At 38.1% G+C, this 20249-nt stretch overlaps 2 protein-coding genes across 2 annotated transcripts in view; one reads left to right on the forward strand and one right to left on the reverse strand.

Annotated features, from left to right (window-relative positions):
- The window catches only part of C5H2orf92 (chromosome 5 C2orf92 homolog), a 45064-nt gene that overhangs the window by 9802 nt on the left and 15013 nt on the right, over positions 1 to 20249 (reverse strand). The window contains exons 6-10 of the mRNA XM_041755418.1: positions 11902 to 11997; positions 9895 to 10029; positions 9698 to 9781; positions 1989 to 2090; positions 763 to 846 (exon numbers count right to left, since the gene is read on the reverse strand). Of these exons, the coding sequence (XP_041611352.1) occupies positions 763 to 846; positions 1989 to 2090; positions 9698 to 9781; positions 9895 to 10029; positions 11902 to 11953 (457 nt within the window). The 5' untranslated portion in view covers positions 11954 to 11997. The remainder of the gene's footprint in view (positions 1 to 762; positions 847 to 1988; positions 2091 to 9697; positions 9782 to 9894; positions 10030 to 11901; positions 11998 to 20249) is intronic.
- On the forward strand, positions 13805 to 14259 carry LOC121491048 (40S ribosomal protein S15a-like). The gene has a single exon (XM_041755419.1). The coding sequence runs from the start codon at positions 13852 to 13854 to the stop codon at positions 14242 to 14244; it is 393 nt and encodes a 130-aa protein (XP_041611353.1). The 5' UTR covers positions 13805 to 13851; the 3' UTR covers positions 14245 to 14259.

The raw sequence follows: 20249 nt of genomic DNA on the forward strand, positions 1-20249 counted from the left end.
TCTCTATTGTAATTTTGTTCCTGTTTATTTTTAAATTTTCTTTTTGTTTCACTGGAAAGGAAAGATGCTCAGTTTTAAACGTTAAAAGTGTACAAGTTGCTTTGTTACAATAAAACTAAATGTGTACACAAAAAAAATAATAATAAAATAAAATTTTATATCTGCTTAGGGAAGAAATGCTTCATGGGATGCTAGTTCCTCGTCCTGTCCTCAGAGCCATTCTGCCTCCACCATGATCGAGTCTGTGAGATGAGTCTTTGCCCGTCAGCTAAAGGGGAGCAGTTTCCCACACTCCCCATGGTGAGGAGGGAGGGAACTTGTCTGGAGTATCACTTCAGGAATGTGCTTACCCCTCACCAGTCCCTGCTTTCAGGGTAGAAAAGGACTTCACAGGTAAGTTTAGGAGGAGGATTCAGGTGCCTATGGCCAGCAGCTCCTCTCTCTCTCTCTCTCTCTCTCTGGCATTCTTCTGCCTACAGAAAGCAAACATTCTTATCTGCTCCTCTATGCTGTGAATTTTACAGAAGCAAACTCTCTCATGGTAGGGGTTTGGGGAAACCATGGGTATCTTAAACTTCATCCATGATTAGGCACTTTTCCAAATTCAAAGGGAAACACCCACATTATCCAGCCAAGTTTTCTAGAAAAGATAGTCTGAGCTCCCTCCTTAGCTCAGTCTCACATTTGGTTCTAAACTCAGGCAAAAGAAGAAGAGGTATTACTCATTGACCTCCAACTCTAATTATATCCGTTTACATTTACCATTGATAGAAATTCTGTCCATGCTGCCAAGGAGAAATCTTGGTTCAGTAGAATACCCAGCAACACTAGCTGCTTTGATGAAACCTATGGGAAAAAAGGAAAGAGAAAAATTTGTATCAGTACACACTTATGAGCACTTTGGGTCCCTATTTTGTTTTATTTTTTTAATGTTTTTTTTTAAGATTTTATTTACTGATTCATAGAGACAGAGAGAGAGAGAGAGAGAGAGAGAGAGAGAGAGAGACAAGCAGAGACACAGGCAGAAGGAGAAGCAGGCTCCATGCAGGGAGGCTGACATGGGACTTGATCCCGGGACTCCAGGATTATACCCTGGGCCGAAAGCAGCTGCTACACCGCTGAGCCACCCGGGCTGCCCCCTATTTTGTCTTAAGTGTTGCAATGCTAATATAGAATTCAACTTGTACTGGGAATGTACATTTGAAAGTTTATATATCGATGTAGAGAGAAGCATCAACTAGCTACTGACTGCAGAGGCAGGAGCCCAGGCAGATGCTGTGGGAAACAAACCTGAGGAACTGAAATTCACATCTGTATGCAAAATTCCAACACAGTGCTCGTTACTCTGCTGTGCAGGGCACTCTCACATACCGCTGGCAATTTGATATACAATTCTATCCTTACAACCTATGGTCAAACACCTGTCTTAATTCTCAAACTGCTGTTTTAAAAAAAATAATAATACGAAGCTACTTTTGGGAAGAGTTTTTTTTTTTTTCATTTTTGTTAATTCCACTGGTGTGTCTAGTGCAAGTAATTTTTTGGCCTGGGTCTTATCCATTGAATGGAGTACTAATGACTGCACCAGCTATCCCCAGGGGCTAAGCAAAGTATAAAACTACGCATCGGGAAATATTAAGTACTTTACAATATAAAGTTACTACATTACTCAAGGCTCCCATTGTCAGGAACACTAAACACCACTTGGAATTCCAGTTCCTGTCCTCTGAACCTCCAGAAAGTGAGAACCTGCTTGATACATGAACTCCAAGGATCCCCCCAAAACTGAGGGACAGGTACATTTTAGACCATAGACTTAGAAGCTATAGTGAGGTTCTCAGACAATTCTTTCCTTCATTTCTCCATTTGTCTTTGCCACACAGGGAGCTATTTTAACAAATGCTAAAATGACAGCACTGTACGTGTAATACAATATACATAGACCTCTAGGAATATATGCATTTATAGTTTTAAAGACATATACTTGCTTTCTTCCATTTCTCTCTTTGTAACTGAGTTGCCTGCTGTCCTTGCTTCAGCAAACGATGTCTCATGCGGAACCTTGTAAAACACTTGGTGTAGAATATCATCTCAAGTGAAGTAAAAAAGGCATATTAATACCAGCCATGGAGGATTGACATTTTTCTCTTGTAAGTACCTAAAGAAGTCTACAAATACAGTAAATAAATGATATAAGCTCAAAGGAAATATGAAATTATATTCTGAAATACCTTGTCTTGGGAAGGGAAATCCTAACTCCTACAATTATTTTATTTATTTATTTATTTATTTATTTATTTATTTATTTATTTATTCATGAGAGACACAGAGAGAGAGAGGCAGAGACACAGGCAGAGGGAGAAGCAGGCTCCCTGCAGGGACCCCTATGTGGGACTCCATCCCAGGACCCCAGGATCACAACCTGAGCCACCCAGGCGTCCCTCCTACAATCATTTCTGAAAAAGTGGGATTGCACCAGATGTCTCGAGCAGTAAATATTTCCCATAAAAAGTTATGCAGCTAGAATCTTTGCCCCAAACCTCATGACATGTAGTGTCATTATTTTTCTTCTTCCTCCTACTGTCATTCTGACCCACCTCTGAGACTTCCTCAAGATGGCCCATATATTTTTATAGGGTGAAGTCTTCCAGGGTTAAAATAAAGCAGGACAGGTTTCTAAAAGTCAGAAGGCTCTTTATAAACTGTTCCTAATTCCTCATGGCTATATATTTTAAAATATACAAATCTCTCTTTCCTTTTTAAAGTTTTCAGGCTTCTACTTTTCCCTGAGGATGGCAGATTATTGTTCCTTCTAGGTTTACTTTGCAAAACCAGGGAAAATATTCCTCACAAATTCCATCCATAGTGTATATATTCTGAGTCCTTTTTCAAGACTGTTAGTACATTGGTGGGTGGTCTACTCACTTGTTGGAATACATGCTTAAGGACCTCCAAAAAATTAACTATCAAATTGACTTATACAAAATGATAAGTGCTTGCCACCACTGCCATTTTTTTCATACTACGATCCCATTTTATTTAAAAAAATTTGTTAACACAACGCTACCCAATTTCTACAAGTATATATACATGGCTGTAAATGTATGATAAAAGAAAACTAAAATAGTTGGGGCACCTGGGTGGCTCAGTTGATTGTCTGCCTGAAGCTCAGGTCATGATCTCAGGGTACCAAGATCAAGCCCTACATTATCCTGCTCCCTGCCCCCTCAGTGGGGAGTCAGCTTCTCCTTCTGCCTCTCTCCCTACTCATGCACACATACACACACTCTCTCTCTCAAATAAATAAATAAAATCTTAAAAACTAAATTAAAATAGTTATCTTTAAGAAGGTAGGGAATAAAGACAGATCAAATAGAACTTCAGCATTAAATGTAATGTTTTAGTTTCATATACATAAGGAAACTATCACTTGAATAAATACCAAACTTTTTAATTCACCAGAACCAACACTTTCCAACCAAGGTGAGAAAAGTGCACTATTGAAAATAATCCCAATTTTTTTTAATAATCCCAATTTTGTAAAAGCAGTAAAACCAAGAAAAATCTCTGCATAAGCACATATGTATTTACTGGCATGGAGAGAGATGGAGAGGAGGAATACACACCTGGCTGACAGGGTGTAGCAAGAAGACTATTAACTTTTTCTTTACTCATTTTTGTACTGATTCATGAAGTCACATAAGCACATTACCTTTGTACCTTTTTGAAAAGGAAGTTAATTTTTTAAATGAGATGTTATTAACCTAGAACAGTGCCATTTTAGATAGTACAGAGAGGATGAACCATCTCTACTCAACTTGTCACCTATCTGGCAGAGGTACTTAGCCTTTGCCATCATGTTACCAGCCCCTTCCTTGATGGATGTGTTGACCTACACAAACCTGAATTGTTGCTCAGAGAGAACCTGGAGAGTTTATTGGTAGTCCACCAATGCCAAGACCAACATTAGCATGATGCTGGGCAGGTCAGTAGGCCTTTCTGAGTTGATGGGATCTTCCCAAACCCTGAACTAAACACCCATCTTCACACTCACTCACTCCCCTTCCACACATGTAGGGTGGGATTCAGAGATATGGAGTTCCTGCAAGAAGGAGAAAAGTCTTCTGATTCCCAGGTGAGAATTCCTGAAAGCACAGTAGGAGACTACAAGAGCTATCTGCATCCCTTCACTCATTCAATCATGATAACCTGTCCATCATTCAATCAGCCAGATACTCAGTGCAGATTCACTGGAGCCTCTTTAATAGCACACATGGAGGAAGGGCAAACCCAGAAATCCTGACATGAGACAGCTCCTGGAAAAAAGGTCTATGTCCCATGTAGAGAGAGATGTCCAAACAAGACCGACAGGCATAGAGCTCTGTGATCAGAACACCCAATAGGTCTTAACATGGAGGGAGGCATCAGTGCTTACACTCCTGAGAGCTGTGAAAATGTCTATTCGAATCCTTCATTCATTTTTAAATTGAGTCGTTTGGTTAGTTGGTTTTGTTGTTTTTGAGTTGTAGGAATTCTCTATATATTCTAGATCTTAATTCCTTATCAGATACATGATTTGCACATATTTACTTCCATTCTGTGGGTTGTCTTTTTACTATATTGACAGTATTTCTTGATGCACAGTTTTTAATTTTACTGAAGTCCAATTTATCTATTTTTCCTTTTATTGCCTATGCTTTTGATGTCAAAATAGATGCACCTTTGCCTAATCCAAGGTCATGAAGAAGATTTTCTCCTGTTTTTTTCTAGAATTTTAAGTTTAAGCTAAAAATGTAGGCCTTTCACCCAGTTGAGTTTTAATTTTTGTGTATAGTATAAAGATTCAACCTCATTTTTTTTTTCACATGAATACCCAGTTTTCCCAGAACAAATTGTCAAAGAGACTATTCTCTCTCCTTGAATGGTCTTGGAACCTTTGTTGAAAATCAACTGACCATGGATGTATGCATTTATTTCTGGACTCTCTATTCTATTCCATTGATCTATAATCTAGATAGCCTTATGCCAGCATCACACTCTTTAAATCACTGTAGTTTTATAGTAAGTCTTGGAATAAGGAAGTGGGGTTCTTCCAAATTTTTGTTCTTTTTTTTAAGATTTATTTATTTATTTTAGAGGGGGTGGAGTGTAGAGGAAAAGGGAGAGAGAGAATCTTCAACAGATCCCCCACTAAGCACAGAATCCAAGACAGGGCTCAGTTCCACAACCCATGAAATCATGACCTGAGCTGAAACCAAGAGTCAGAGGCTTAACCAACTGAGCCACCCAGGTGCCCCTCAAATATGTTCTTCTGTTTCAAAATTATTTTGACTACTTTGGGTCTACTGAGATTCTATAGGAATTTCAGAAAGAGTTTTTCTATTTTTGAAAAAAAAAAGCAATTGGAATTTTGATAGGATTTGCACTGAATCTATAGATTACTTTGGGGACTATTGTCATCTTTACAACAGTAAGTCTTTCAATCCATAAACATAGGATATCTTTCCATTTATTTAGATCTTCTTCCATTTCTTCAGTCAATGTTTTGTCCCTTTCTGTATACAAGTCATTTGCCTCCTTCACTAAATGTATTCCTAAGTATTTTAATCTTTTTGATGCCATTGTAAGTAGAATTTTTTCTTTATTTCTTTTCTTTTTTTTGGACTATTCATATCAGAATATAGAAATACAAACGATTTTTCTGTGCTGTTTTTATATCCTGCAAACTTTAAGATGGAGCTAGACAGTATTATATTAAGAGAAATAAATCATTCAGAAAAAGACAAATGATTTCATTTGATTACCACATGATTTCACTCCTATGCGGAATTTAAAAAACAAAACAAAGGAGAGAAGGGGGGAAACAGAGAGAGAGAGAGGCAAATCAAGAAACAGACTTAATTCTAGAGAACAAATTAATGGCTATCAGAATTAATTTTTTAGCTCTAATAATTTTTTGTGAACTTTTTATGGATCCATTTTAGATCCTTCTATTTCTTTTTCTTGTGTAATTTGTCTACTAGGACTTACAGTCTATGTTGAAAGAATTAGCAAGAATGTCTCATGCCTGATATTAGGGGGAAAACTTCCATGCTTTCATCATTGAGTATGATGTTGCTGTGGCTTTTTCATATGTCCCTTATCACATTGAGGAAGTGCCCTCGTATTCCTAGTTTACTGAGTGTTTTTAACACAAAAGGATTTTAATAAATTTTGCTTTTTAATTTAGTAAAAAACACATAACACAAAATTACCACCCTAATAATTTTTTAGAGATTTTATTATTTTTATATAATCTCTACACCCAACATGGGGGTCGAACCCACAACCCTGAGATCAAGAGTTGCACACTCCACTGACTGAGCCAGTCAGACAAGTGCCCCTAACATCCTAGTCATTTTGAAGCACACAATTCAGTAGTGTTGTTTATTCTCCTTGTTGTATAACAGATATCCAGAACTTTTTCATCAGACAAAACTGAAACTCCATACTCATTAAACAACAACTCCCTGTTTCCACCTCCTGTCCTCCAGCCCCTGGCAACTACCATTTTACTTTCTTTCTTTGAATTTGACTTCAAATATCTTTTATAAGTAGAATCATACAGTATTTGCTTTCCTGTGCCTGGCTTATTTCATTTGACATAATGTCCTCAAGGTACATCCATGTTGTAGCATGTGATAGAATTTCCTTCCTTTTTAAAGCTGAATATTGCATTGTGTGTATACACCACATTTTCTTAGTCTATTCATCCATGAACACTTGGGTTGCTTCCACCTTTGGTTATTGTGAAGAATGCTGCTATAAGCATGGCAAATATCTCTTTGAGACTTCCAATTCTTTGGGATATATAACCAAATATGGGATTGCTGGGTCATATGGTAATTCTATTGTTAATTGTTTGAGGAAAAGCCATACTGTTCTCCATTGCAGAAGCACCATTTTACATTCCCAACAAGAAAATTGAATTTTCTAGCCAATATGCTAATCTCTGCCCTTTAATAAGAATTTAATCCATTTACACTTAAAGTAATTACTGATAAAGAATTTACTTCTGCTATTTAACTATTTGTGTTCTGTGTCCTATAAATTTTTGTTCCTCAGTTCCTACATTACTGCTTTCCTTTAGGATTTAGCTGATTTTTTTAATGTTATATTTTGATTGTCTTTTTTGTTCCCTTTCTGTATATTTTTTAGTTCTTTTCTGTGTGGTTACTTTGGAGATTATAACTAACATCTTAAACTTATAACAACCTAGTTTGAATAGTACCAAACTCTGCTCATATATATCTCCACCTCCCCCTATATTGTCACAAATTACATCTTTACATACGGTATGTCCATGAACATAAATTTGCGATCGTTGTTTTATTCATCACCTTTTTTTTTAAGATTTTTATTTATTTATGAGAGACATACACAGAGAGAGAGATGCATAGACACAGGCAGAGGGAGAAGCAGGCTCCATGCAGGGAGCCTGATGTGGGACTCAATCCCAGGTCTCCAGGATCACACTCCGGGCTGCAGGCGGCGCTAAACCGCTGCGCCACCGGGGCTGCCCATATTCATCGCCTTTTAAATCACATTGCAAAAAGGAATGGAGTAATAAACCAAAATTAACAATAATGTTGTTTTTTATATTTACCTATGTAGTCACCTTTATTCTCAAATTTTTGACTGTCTAGTGTCTTCTCAGCCTGAAGTACTCTACAGCATGTATTATGGGGTAGATCTCTTAACTTCTATTTATCTGGAAATGTCTTAATTTATCTTTTATGCTCAAAAAATAATTTTGTCAAGTACAAAATTATCCACTGACAGTACTTTTCTTTCGGGACTTTAAATATGTCATATTGTTGCTTCTGACCTCCATGATTTCTAAAAAAGATTCTATTTATTTATTCATGATAGACAGAGAGAGAGAGAGAGAGAGAGAGAGAGAGAGAGAGAGAGAGAGAGGCAGAGACACAGGCAGAGGGAGAAGCAGGCTCCATGCCAGGAGCCTCCAAGCCAGGACTCCGTGATCACACCCTGGGCCAAAGGCAGGCGCCAAACCGCTGAGCCACCCAGGGATCTCCCACTCCATGATTTTTTTTTTTAAGATTTATTTTTATTTATTTATTCAGAGAGAGAGAGGGGCAGAGACACAGGCAGAGGGAGAAGCAGGCTCCATGCAGGAAGCCCGACGTGGGACTCAATCCAAGGTCCCCAGGATCACACCCTGGGCTGAAGGCGGCGCTAAACTGCTGCGCCACCGGGGCTGTCCCCCTCCATGATTTTTTAAGAGAAATCACCCATTAATCTTATTGAGGATCTCTTGTAAACAATGAGGAGTTTTTCCTTTGCTGCCTTCAAGACGGTTTCTTTGTCTTTGGGCTTCAACAATTTGACTATAATGTGTTTCAGTGTGAATCTATTGCATTTATGCCTGGAGTTTCTAGAGCTTCTTGGATGTGTAAAATCATCTAATTTGAGAAGTTTGGGGCCATTATTTCCTCATATATTTTCTCTGCCCCTTTCTCTCTCCTCCTTCTGGGATTTCTGTAATGTATATGTTGGTACACTTGATACTATTTCACAGGTCCCTCGTCTTCTATCCGTTTTTTTTTTTCCCCATTTTTTTTTCTTTCTGCTCCTTAGACTGGACAATTTTAACTGTCCGGGTTCAAATTTACTGATCCTTACTTCTGTCTGCTCAAATCTGCTATCAAAAATCCCTCTAATGAATTTTTCATTTTAGCCACTATATTTTTCAACTGTAGAATCTCTTTGGTTCCTTTCTATAATTTCTATTTCTTTATTAATATTCTTATTTTGTTCAAACATTGTCTCCGTGATTTCCTTAAGTTCTTTTTCTCTCATTTCCTTAACTCATCAAAGACAGTAAACACAATGAAGATGACACTAACAAACTACACTGCCAGATGGAATGCAGGCTGCCAACTACTTGGCTACCTGCGGTGGTACTGGGGGAAGGAGAATAGTAGGATCTACATGAAACACTAAAATCCATTAAAATTTACCAGTCTTTCCATCAAGCATTCCTCTGGACTATACAAGTACTCAACTAGAATCCAATATTCCAAAATAGTTGCTTAAGACACTTCTTAGCAGTTCAATTTTAACATATTTATTGGAGCTTTCTACCGTCTTCTTTCCAGGCCTTGGTTTTCTCAAATGTTACATGAGAGACGAAATAGATGAATGAATCCCAGCCTAGAATCATCTGGAGAGTTTAAAAAACTACTGGTGCAAGTAGCTCATCCTATGCCAGGGAACCTGATCAGGCATCTTTTTAACAATCTCCCCAGGGGATTCTCATGCTCAACAAGGGTTGAGGACTTGGGGCCTCAGGGCCACTCTACTGCTGCAGGAATCTCCCAGAGATCTTGTCAGGCAGATGTGATGCAGCTGGTCTAAGGTGGGGTCTGACTCAGCACTTGCAGTAACTTGTGGGAACACAGTGGCCCTGCTGCTGCTACATAGACCCCACTTTGAGGAGAAGAATCCTTTCCAAGTGTTTATCTTCTATGCTTTGCCTAATTTCCTTGGACTCTGACATTCAAAGAACTGGTTATAACCTCAAGGCAAGCACTCTCCCTCCCATCCAAGCACTAGGTTATCTGAGCAACAACCATGGACAAGGACGAGACTCTTCAAATACAACCTGATGGCTTCACATGAGGGAGGTACTTACCAAATAGTTTAGCCAAATGTTGTTCTCGATTATTTGAACTTGATATTAATTCAGTATTTATCAAGCTCTTTACTGAAGGATAGCCTATGGAAAAATAAACCTTATCTGTGATTAAATCATTCACTGGACCTGCATGTATTCTTTTTAAGTCAATATTCTCTTGCACGGTATTTTGAGAGGAGTATCACACACTTCACCTGCTCCAGGAGAAGGAGAACTGGACTTGGGTTCTAGTCCACCTTTTGAGTGCCTCGTGCTCTTGGGCAGTAGAGTTCTGAGGGATTTGGCTTTCCCATCTGAGACTGGTGGGAAAGGTGCCAACCACAAGAGGCCTGTGAAGAAGGAAAGAGATGAAATTTGCTGATGTCATCTGTGGATGAAAAGTGCTATCCCCTTATCACATCCCAGTGTTCATATCTACTATAAACTGCAATAGGTGACCCTGGATCCAAGCATGGTTATGCTCAGTGTTCAGTTCTGGGGGAGAGCAAAGAGAGATAGACACAACGTCTCAGTGTCTTCTCAACAAAAACTTTCCCCTCCATAGGAAAAGATGCCAACAAGCAATGACTTTGACCATCTTGGAAATGTGATGCCTTCTTGTTTTGGAGGACAGGGAACACTACTGCATACTCTGCACTAAACCACACTAGAGTCTATGTTTGGAGGGAGCTCAGAGGGCCTCGGGCTACCCCCTACCTGACCTGTTTGATAAGCACAAGAAATTTCTGATGTTGTCATTGACGAATGAAAAAATGAAGGTATAAATGGAAAAGCACTGGGTTAACAATCTCCTCTAGGATGTCATGGAGTGATTTCAAGACTTCTGCTGACACTCATGGGGCCACATCAAGGATATGGGTTAACTCTGCTAAAAGATGTAGCAACTCATGGAATTTTGAAGTACATTTTCAGGATTTTCATTATGGACATTGTGATGCCTAAGTGTTTTAGTACATTTTCTTGATTCTATGTCTAAGTGTTTGAATACATTTTCTTGATTTTAGGTCAAGACTAGCCTTTTTCTCTGGCCATGGGGAGTGGGTAAAAACAGCAGGGAGGAGAAACCTAATGAAGTTTTAGGGCCATAGCAGCCACCTATCATAAGTGAAAGAGCATTCATGAAGTGTCTGCAGATACATTCAATCACTCATGCACTTTGTAAAAAAATGTGTTCTTTATATTGTGTCAGCCAAGGGAACATAATAAAACATTGTTCAGGGTACACCATCATTATTACACAGTAAAATATTCACTTTAATGTGTGGTTTTTAGGGATGCCTGGGTAGCTCAGTGGTTGAACGTCTGCCTTCAGCTCAGGGTGTGACCCCAGGGTCCCGGGATAGAGTCTCACATTGGGTTCCCTGCATCGAGCCTGATTCTCCCTCTGCCTGTGTCTCTGCCTCTCTCTCTGCATCTCTCATGAATAAATAAATAAAATCTTTTAAAAAAAATAATGTGTGGTTTATAAAATGCAATTGGGAGGACCACTTCATTGGATATAAAAATGGTTTGCTAATAGTACCATAATTTCAACATAGCATACAGGGCTGGATTAGCCCGATAATTAATTATTCAATTTAAATATTTTCCTAATGCACACAGTGTCCACTTGAAAGGTTTTCTCTGTCACTTGTGTGATTTACACTAATGTACATGTTTTTTGCATTTGTGACAGTTTCCTTGCCTTGGCTTTGGCATTTGAGCATCAGTCCAAAGATAGAAATAATCTGGCTCTGTCTCTTGGTGAAAATATTTTCCAGAGGCTAGGGTACAAGGTGGGGAGATGATGAAGAGGGATATGGGAAGGCTTTACTATCCCAAGCCAGTGACCAGGTCAGTCATGCACATTGAACTATAAAGTGCTGTCGAATAGAAAGTCATTACGCTACTCACAGCAAGTATTACCAGGGACAGTGAGCATCACTTGTAAATATGTTCCTATCCTCTGGAGAGCCTCCAGGGTGAGAGAACCTGCCTAACACATGAACTTCAGAGATCATCCCCACAATACAGTGCTACTCATACTTTAGAACACAGGTTTCCATAGTTGGCAGAAGGTTATAGAGAGTATATTGGATAATTTTTTCTTCCATATCTCAGTTAACACACCTGGGTTAAGAATGCTAAAATAATAAGGTAGTACAAACAATACAATACATAGGCTTTTATAAACATATACACTTAAAATTTTAAAGATATACCTTTACTTTCTTTGACTTCTCTCTTTGTAATTGATTTTCCTGCTGTTCTCATTTTATCAAGTGGAACTTTGGAAAACACTTGCTGTAGAATTTCATCTCAAGTGAAGCAAGAAAGGCATGTTAATACCAGCAGTCCACAATTAATATATTCTACTCTGTAAGTACCAGAAGTAGTCTATGAATTCAGTGAATAGATGATACAGATGCAATGGATATATAATGTTATGCTCTAAAATACCTTGACTGGGGAAGGAAATTTTGGTCTGTCTAAATCAGTTCTGAAAAGTTGAGATTTCAGGGCACCTGCGTGGCTCAGTCAGTTAAGTGTCTCTCTCTCTTTTTTTTTTTTTAACAATGTGGTTTTTATTTTTTTTTTTGGAAGTTTTTTTTATTGGAGTTCGATTTGCCAACATATAGCATAACACCCAGTGCTCATCCCGTCAAGTGCCCCCCAGTGCCCGTCACCCGGTCACCCCATCCCCCGCCCACCTCCCCTTCTACTACCCCTTGTTCATTTCCCAGAGTTAGGAGTCTCTCATGTTCCGTCACCCTCTCTGATTTTTCCCACTCGCTTTCTCTCCTTTCCCCTATAATCTCTTTCACTATTTTTTATATTCCCCATAAAGTGAAATCATATAATGTTTGTCCTCTGATTGACTTACCTCACTCAGCATAATACCCTCCAGTTCCATCCACGTCGAAGCAAATGGTGGGTATTCATCATTTCTAATGTGCCTGACTCTTAATTTCAACTCAGATCATGATCTCAAGGTTGTGAGATTGAGACCCAAATTGGGCTCTGTGCTGGACATGGAGCCTCCTTGGGATTCTCTCTCTCACTCTGCCTATGCCCCCTCCCTCTCTAAAAAAAAAATTGAGATTTCACTCGATATCCCAGACAGGAAACATTACCTATTATGTATATGTGATTAGAAATTTTGCCCCCCCCCAAAAAAGAAATTTTGCTCCAAATCTCACGATATTTGTCATAATTTCTCTTACTCCTGCCATTATTCTCTCCACGTCTGAGACTATCCCCAAGTTTTCCCTCTGTATGAACAAACCTCTTTCCTATTTCTACAACATGTGTGTCATTTTCTTCCGGTAAGATCCATTACCTCTTGTAGGAAGCTTCTCCCAGTGAAAGTCATGTTTTATAGCAGACAAGTCTAGAGCCAGATCCTGATTTTTTTTGTTTACCAACAGGTGATCTTAGGCAAATAACTTCACTTCTTTGATCTTCACTTCCCTCACTGGTAGGTTAAAGATACGATTACTTAATTCATAGAGGTTTTGTCAAAGCTGAATAAAACAACGTATGTAAAAGCACCTAATATAGTGCCAGTGTGAGGATCATGTTGAAGGCTAAACATTTGGAAAATACTAATCACCATCTTATTTGTAACAATAACCCTCAGATCCACTAGTAAACATTGCTTGTTTTCTGCTCACTGGAACCATGAACAAGTGGAATAATATGCCATTAAGGATGCCATTAATATATGACATGAAAAAGAGATATCTGCCACAGATTCTATAGCGTTCCATCACCAGCCAATTTTGCCCCCTTCCATGTGTAATTATGATAGGAGCTTCAGAGATCAGCCCTGAGAGACACTTCCTTTCGACCTTCCCTTGCAGCCAGGAGAGCACTATGGGACCCATAAAAGTTCTCTGAAGACTCCTGGGACCCTGGAATAATCTTGCTCTTCTACATGGGAGAAAGTAGTACTGAGGCTGCACTTCTGCATCCCTTTTATCTCTTACCTAGTTCCTAAAAATCATAAGGCCCATGTACACTGGAACAGAATGGAAGACTGTGGAAGACAAATTACAAATGTAATTTGTACAGCTTTTTACCAAGCCCTAACTCTACTCAGAAACCACACAAGGCACTGGAGATTCAAAGAGGACAGAGATCTCTTTCCGCCATCTCTCCGAGCCGCCACAATGGTGCGCATGAACGTCCTGGCAGATGCTCTCAAGAGCATCAACAACGCTGAAAAGAGAGGCAAGCGCCAGGTTCTTATCAGGCCATGCTCCAAAGTCATCGTCCGATTTCTCACTGTGATGATGAAGCATGGTTACATTGGCGAATTTGAAATCATCGATGATCACAGAGCTGGGAAAATTGTTGTGAACCTCACAGGCAGGTTAAACAAGTGTGGAGTGATCAGCCCCAGATTTGATGTACAACTGAAAGATCTAGAAAAATGGCAGAATAACCTGCTCCCATCCCACCAGTTTGGTTTCATTGTACTGACAACCTCAGCCGGCATCATCAACCACGAAGAAGCAAGACGAAAACACACAGGAGGGAAAATCCTGGGATTCTTTTTCTAGGGATGTAATTCATACGTGCAAATAAAATGCCTCAATGGAAAAAAAAAAAAAAACAACAAAGAGGACAGAGAATGACATCACCAAAATGGTGACATAGGAAATCACAGCCTCCATCCTCTGACAAAGATTAACAATTAGACAGCTATCCATGAACAAAAACAGCCCTAGGAGAGCTCTGGACTCCACCTAAAAAACTTCAGCACCACAGTGGAACAACAACAGCAACCTAAGATAATCACATAAAAAGAGAAAGAAGACAGCTTTATTTTGTCTGCACAGCACCCAGCATCAAGAGGGAACTGCCTGGCTAGAAAGATTTCCCCATGCAGGAAAGGAAGAGCAAGGTGAGCAATAAGCTTCTCCCAATTTCAACAATGGACAGATCATCTAGACAGAAAAAGCAACAAGGAGATGTTATACTTAAACCATATTTTAGACCAAATGGACCTAACATACATACACAGAACATTCTCTCCAACAGCAACAGAAAACACATTCTTCTTAAGTGCACACAGAACATTCTCCAGGATAGATTATATTTTAGGTCACAAAAAAAGTCTTAGCAAATTTAATAAGATTGAAATTATACCAGTAATTGCACAATGACCCCAAGGCATGAAACTAAAAATCAATACCTTAAGGAAAGCTGGAAAATTCACAAATATGTGGAAATTAAACATACATTCTGAACAACCAATGGGTCAAAGAAGAAATCAAAAGGGAAATTTTTAAAATCTTGAAACAAACAAAAATGGAAATATAATTTACTAAAACTTATGGGATGCTACAAAATCAGTTCTAAGGGGGGAGTTTATAGCAATAAATGCCCAAAATAAGGAAAAATAAAGCTCTGAAATAAACAACCTGACTTCATATCTCAAGGAACTAGAAAAAGAAGAACTAAACCCAAAGTTTGCAGAAACAAATAACAAAGACCATAGCAGAAATACATGAAAGAGATACCATAAAAAATAATAGAAATGATTAACAAAACTAAAAGTTGGTTTATTGAAAAGATAAACAAAATTGACAAATCTTTAGCTTATCCAACTAAAAAAAAAAAAAAAACATTGAGAAGACTCTATCACAAATGAAAGAGGAGACTTGACAATTGATACTACAGAAATACCAAGGATGACAAGAGACTACCATGAACTATTACACCAACAAACCACAAGAAATGGACAAATTCCTAGAAACATACAACTTACCAAGACTGAATCATGAAGAAATAGAAAAGCTTAACTGACCAATAATGAGTAGGGAAATTGAATCAATAATTAAAATCTTCCCAGGAAAGAAAAGCCCAGGACAAGATGGCTTCACAGGTGAATTCTACCAAACATCTAAAGAAGAATTAGTGCTGATCCTCCTCAAACTCTTCCAAAAAACTGGAGAAGAGAAACTCTCAAACTCACTTTACAAGGACAGCAAAGCCAAATAATATACCAAAAGTCAGATAAGAACACTACAAGAAAAGAAAACTATAGACCAATATCCCTAATGAATAGAAATGCAAAATTCTCAGCAACATATTAGCAAACTGAATTCAACAGCATATGAAAATATATGAAAAGAGTTATACACCATAACCAAGTGGAATTTATCCATCAATGCAAGAATGATTCAACATATGCAAATCAATAAGCGTGATACACCACATTAATAGAATGAAAGATAAAGATCATTTGATCATCTCAACAGATGAAGGAAAAAAAATTGAAAAACTACAACATCCTTTCATTTAAAAAAAATTGCTCAACAAATTTGGTTATAGAAGGAATACATATGACGAGCCCACAGGTAACATCATATTCAATAGTGAAAGGTTGAAAGCTTTTCATCTGAGACCAGGAACTAGACAAAGGTGCTAACTCTCATCATTCCTATTCAACATAATACTGGAAGTGCTAGAGCAATCAGCAAGAAAAAGAAAGTAAAGTCATCCAAATCACAAAAGTAAGAAGTAAAATTATCTTTGTTCGCAGATGATATAATCTTACATGGAGAAAATTCTAAAGACTACCAAAAAACAGAATTAATCAATGAGTTCAGTAAAATTTCAGGATACAAAATCAACAGGATACAAATCACTTACAATTCTATACACTAACAATGAAACATCTGAAAAAAAAACACAACTCATTCACAATAATATTAAAAACAATAGAATAGTTAGAAAAAATTAACCAGAGGCAAAAGATCTATACACTTAAAACTATAATACTTTGGATACATAGGAATAAATCTAACCAAAGAGGTAAAACATCTTTACTCTGAAAACTATAGAACACTTATGAAAGAAATTGAGGAAGACACAAAGAATTGGAAAAACATTCTATGCCCATGGATTAGAAAAACAAATATTGTTAAAATGTCTATGTTACCCAAAGCAATCTACACAATCAATGCAATCCTTATCAAAATACCATCAACAGGGGGATCCCTGGGTAGCTTGGTGGTTCAGCGCCTGCCTTCCGCCCAGGGCGCAAAACGAGAGACCCGGGATCGAGTCCCATGTTGGGCTCCCTGCATGGAGCCTGGTTCTCCCTCTGCCTGTGTCTCTGCCTCTCTCTCTCTCTCTCTCTTTCTCTCCCCCTCTCTCTCACTGTCTCTCATGAATAAATAAATAAAATTTTAAAAATACCATCAACATTTTTCACAGAGCTCAAACAAATAACCCTAAAATTTGTATGGAACCAGAAAAGACCCTGAATAGCCAAAGGAATGTTGAAAAAGAAAACCAAAGCTGGTGGCATCACAGTTTTGGACTTCAAGCTCTATTACAAAGCTCTAATCATCAAGACAGTATGATATTGGCATAAAAACAGACACATAGATCAATAGAACAGAATAAAGAACCCAGAAATGGACCTTCAACTCTATGGTCAACTAATCTTCAACCAAGCAGGAAAGAATATCCAATGGAAAAAAAGACGGTCTCTTCAACAAATGGTGTTGGGAAAATTGAATAGCCACATGTAGGAGAATGAAACTGGACCATTTTCTTACACCATAAACAAAAATAAACTCAAAATTGATGAAAAACCTAAATGTAGATAGGAATCCATCAAAATCCTAGAGGGGACTGCAGGCAGCAACCTCTTCAATCTCAGCCGCAGGAACTTCTTGTTAGGTCTTCAAAGGCAAGGGCAAAAAAAAAACACAAAAATTAACTACTGGGACTTCATCAAGATAAAGTTTTTGCCCAGTAAAGGAAACAGTCGACAAAACCAAAAGACAACCTGTAGAATGGGAGAAGATATTTGCAGATGTTTTATCAGATAAAGGGCTATTATCAAAGATTTACAGGGCAGCCTGGGTGGCTCAGTGGTTTAGCGCCGCTTTTGGCCCAGGGTTGTGATCCTGGAGACCCGGGATCAAATCCTGAGTCGGGCTCCCTGCGTGGAGCCCTCTGCCTATGTCTCTGCCTCTCTCTCTCTGTGTCTCTCCCATGAATAAATAAATAAAATCTTTAAAAAAAAAGATTTACAGAGAACTTATCAAACTCAACATCTGAAAAAAAACCCAAATAATCCAATCAAGAAATGGGCAGAAGATATGAACAGATATTTCTTCAAAGAAGACATACAAATGGCCAATAGATACATGAAAAAAATGCTCAACATCACTCAGCATCAGGGAAATACAAATCAAAACCACAGTGAGATACCTCCTCATGCCAGTCAAAATGGCTAAAATTAACAATTCAGGAAACAACAAATGTTGGTGAGGATGCAAAGAAAGGGGAACCCTCTTACACTGCTGGTGGGAATGCAAACTGGTACAGCCACACTGGAAAACAGTATACAGGTTTCTCAAAAGAGTAAAACAGAGCTACCCTATGACCCAGTAATTGCACTCCTAGGTATTTACCCAAAGGATCAAACGTAGTGCTCTGAAGGGGCTCCTGCACCCCAATGTTCATAGCAGCAATGTCCACAATAACCAAACTATTGCAAGAGCCCAGATATCCATGGTCAGATGAATGGATAAAGAAAATGTGGTCTATATATATACAATGGAATATTACTCAGCCATCAAAAAAATGAAATCTTACCATCTGCAATGACATGGATGAAACTAGAAGGTATCATGCTAAGCAAAATAAGTCAATCAGAGAAAGACAATTATGATTTCACTCATACGTGGAATTTATGAAACAAAACAGATGATCATACGGGAAGGGAAGGGAAAATAAAATAAGATGAAATGAGAGGAGGAGACATAATCATAAGACATTATCAAATCATAAGAGACTCAACTATAGAAAACAAACCAAGGGTTGCTGGATGGGAGATGGGCGGGGGATGGGGTAACTGGGTAATGGGCATGATGGAGGGCAGGTGATATAATGAGTATTGGGTGTTAGATGCAACTGATGAATCACTGAACTCTACCTATGAAACCGACAATACACTCTAGGTTAATTAATTTAATATAAATAAAATAATTTTTTTAACTACAAGACTTTGATGAAAAAAGTTGACAAAGACACAAAGGGAAAGATATCCCATGTTCATGGTTCAGAAGAACAAATATTGCCATAATGTCTATACTACTCAAAGCCATTTATAGATTCAATGTGATCCCTATTAAAATCCCAATGCCTGGGTGCCTGGGTGGCTCAGTAGGTTAAGCACTTGACTCTTGATTTCAGCTCAGGTCATGATCTCAGGGTTGTGAGATTGGTTGTGAGCCTGGAATCCACTTCTATGCTGGGTGGAGCCTTCTTAAGATTTTGTCTCTCCCTCTCCCTCTGCCCCTATCCACCTCTCAGGCTCTCAATAAATAAATAAATAAATAAATAAATAAAACCCCAATGGCATTTTTCACAGAAATAGAAAAAACAATCCTAAAATTCAGTTGGAACCACAGAAGACCCTAAATAGCTAAAGAAATCCTGATAAAGGAACAAAGCTGGAGGAGACACTACAATTCTTGATTTCAAACTATACTACAAAGCTGTAACAATCACAACATAAAAACTGTATGGCATAAAAATAGACATATAGATTAATGGAACAAAACTGAGAGCCCAAAATAAACTTTGCATATGCAGTCAACTCATACTTGACAAGAAAGCCAAGGATACTCAATGGGGAAAACATAGTCTCTTTAATAAACAGTGTTGAGAAAACTGAATAACCACATGCAGAAGAATAAAATGGACCACTATAGTACACCACTCAACAACAACAACAACAACAAAAAAGACTCAAAATGGATTAACAACTTAGTAACTGAAACCACAAAACTAGAAGGAATCGTAAGAGAAAAGGTCTCTGGCGTTGGTCTTTTTTTTTCTTAAATTTTTAAATTTAAATTCAATTTAAGGGGTGCATGGGTGGCTCAGTAAGTTGAGTATCCAACTCCTCATTTTACCTCAGGTCATGATCTCGGGGTTTTGAGATCGAGCCCCATCTTGGGCTCTGCACTCAGCTGAGAGTCTGCTTGAGATTCTCTCTCTCTCCCTCTCTCTGCCCTTCCCCACACTTGTGTGCACTCTCACTCTCTCTCTCAAATAAATAAGTAAATTCAATTTAATTAACATATAGTGTATTATTAGTTTCAGAGGTAGAATTTAATGATTCATCAGTTGCATTAACACCCAGTGCTCATTACTTCAAGTGTCCTCCTTAATGCCCATCACTCACTTACCTGCCCCCCTCCAGCAACACTCAGCCTGTTTTCTATAGTTCTTGGCAACAATTTTTTGTATATAATATCAAAGCACAGGAAACAAAAGCAAAAATAAACAAGAGAAACTACATTAGAGTGCTACAAAGCTTTTTTTGTACAGCAAAAGAAACAATCAACAAAATGAAAAGCAACCTAGAGAATGGAAGAAAATATGTGCAAATCATATATCTGATAAGGGGTTAATATCAAAATATATAAAGAACTCGTACAACTCAATAGCAAAAAAAGAAACAATATGACTCTTAAATGGGCAGAGGAATTAGACATTATTCCAAAGACATAAAAATGGCCAACAGATACTT

Source organism: Vulpes lagopus, chromosome 5 (assembly GCF_018345385.1).
Source record: "Vulpes lagopus strain Blue_001 chromosome 5, ASM1834538v1, whole genome shotgun sequence".
Classification (NCBI taxonomy): domain Eukaryota; kingdom Metazoa; phylum Chordata; class Mammalia; order Carnivora; family Canidae; genus Vulpes; species Vulpes lagopus.

Bases quoted from the DNA above. Each gene is read 5' to 3' on its own strand.
- LOC121491048 (XM_041755419.1), top strand. From the start codon at position 13,852: ATGGTGCGCATGAACGTCCTGGCAGATGCTCTCAAGAGCATCAACAAC.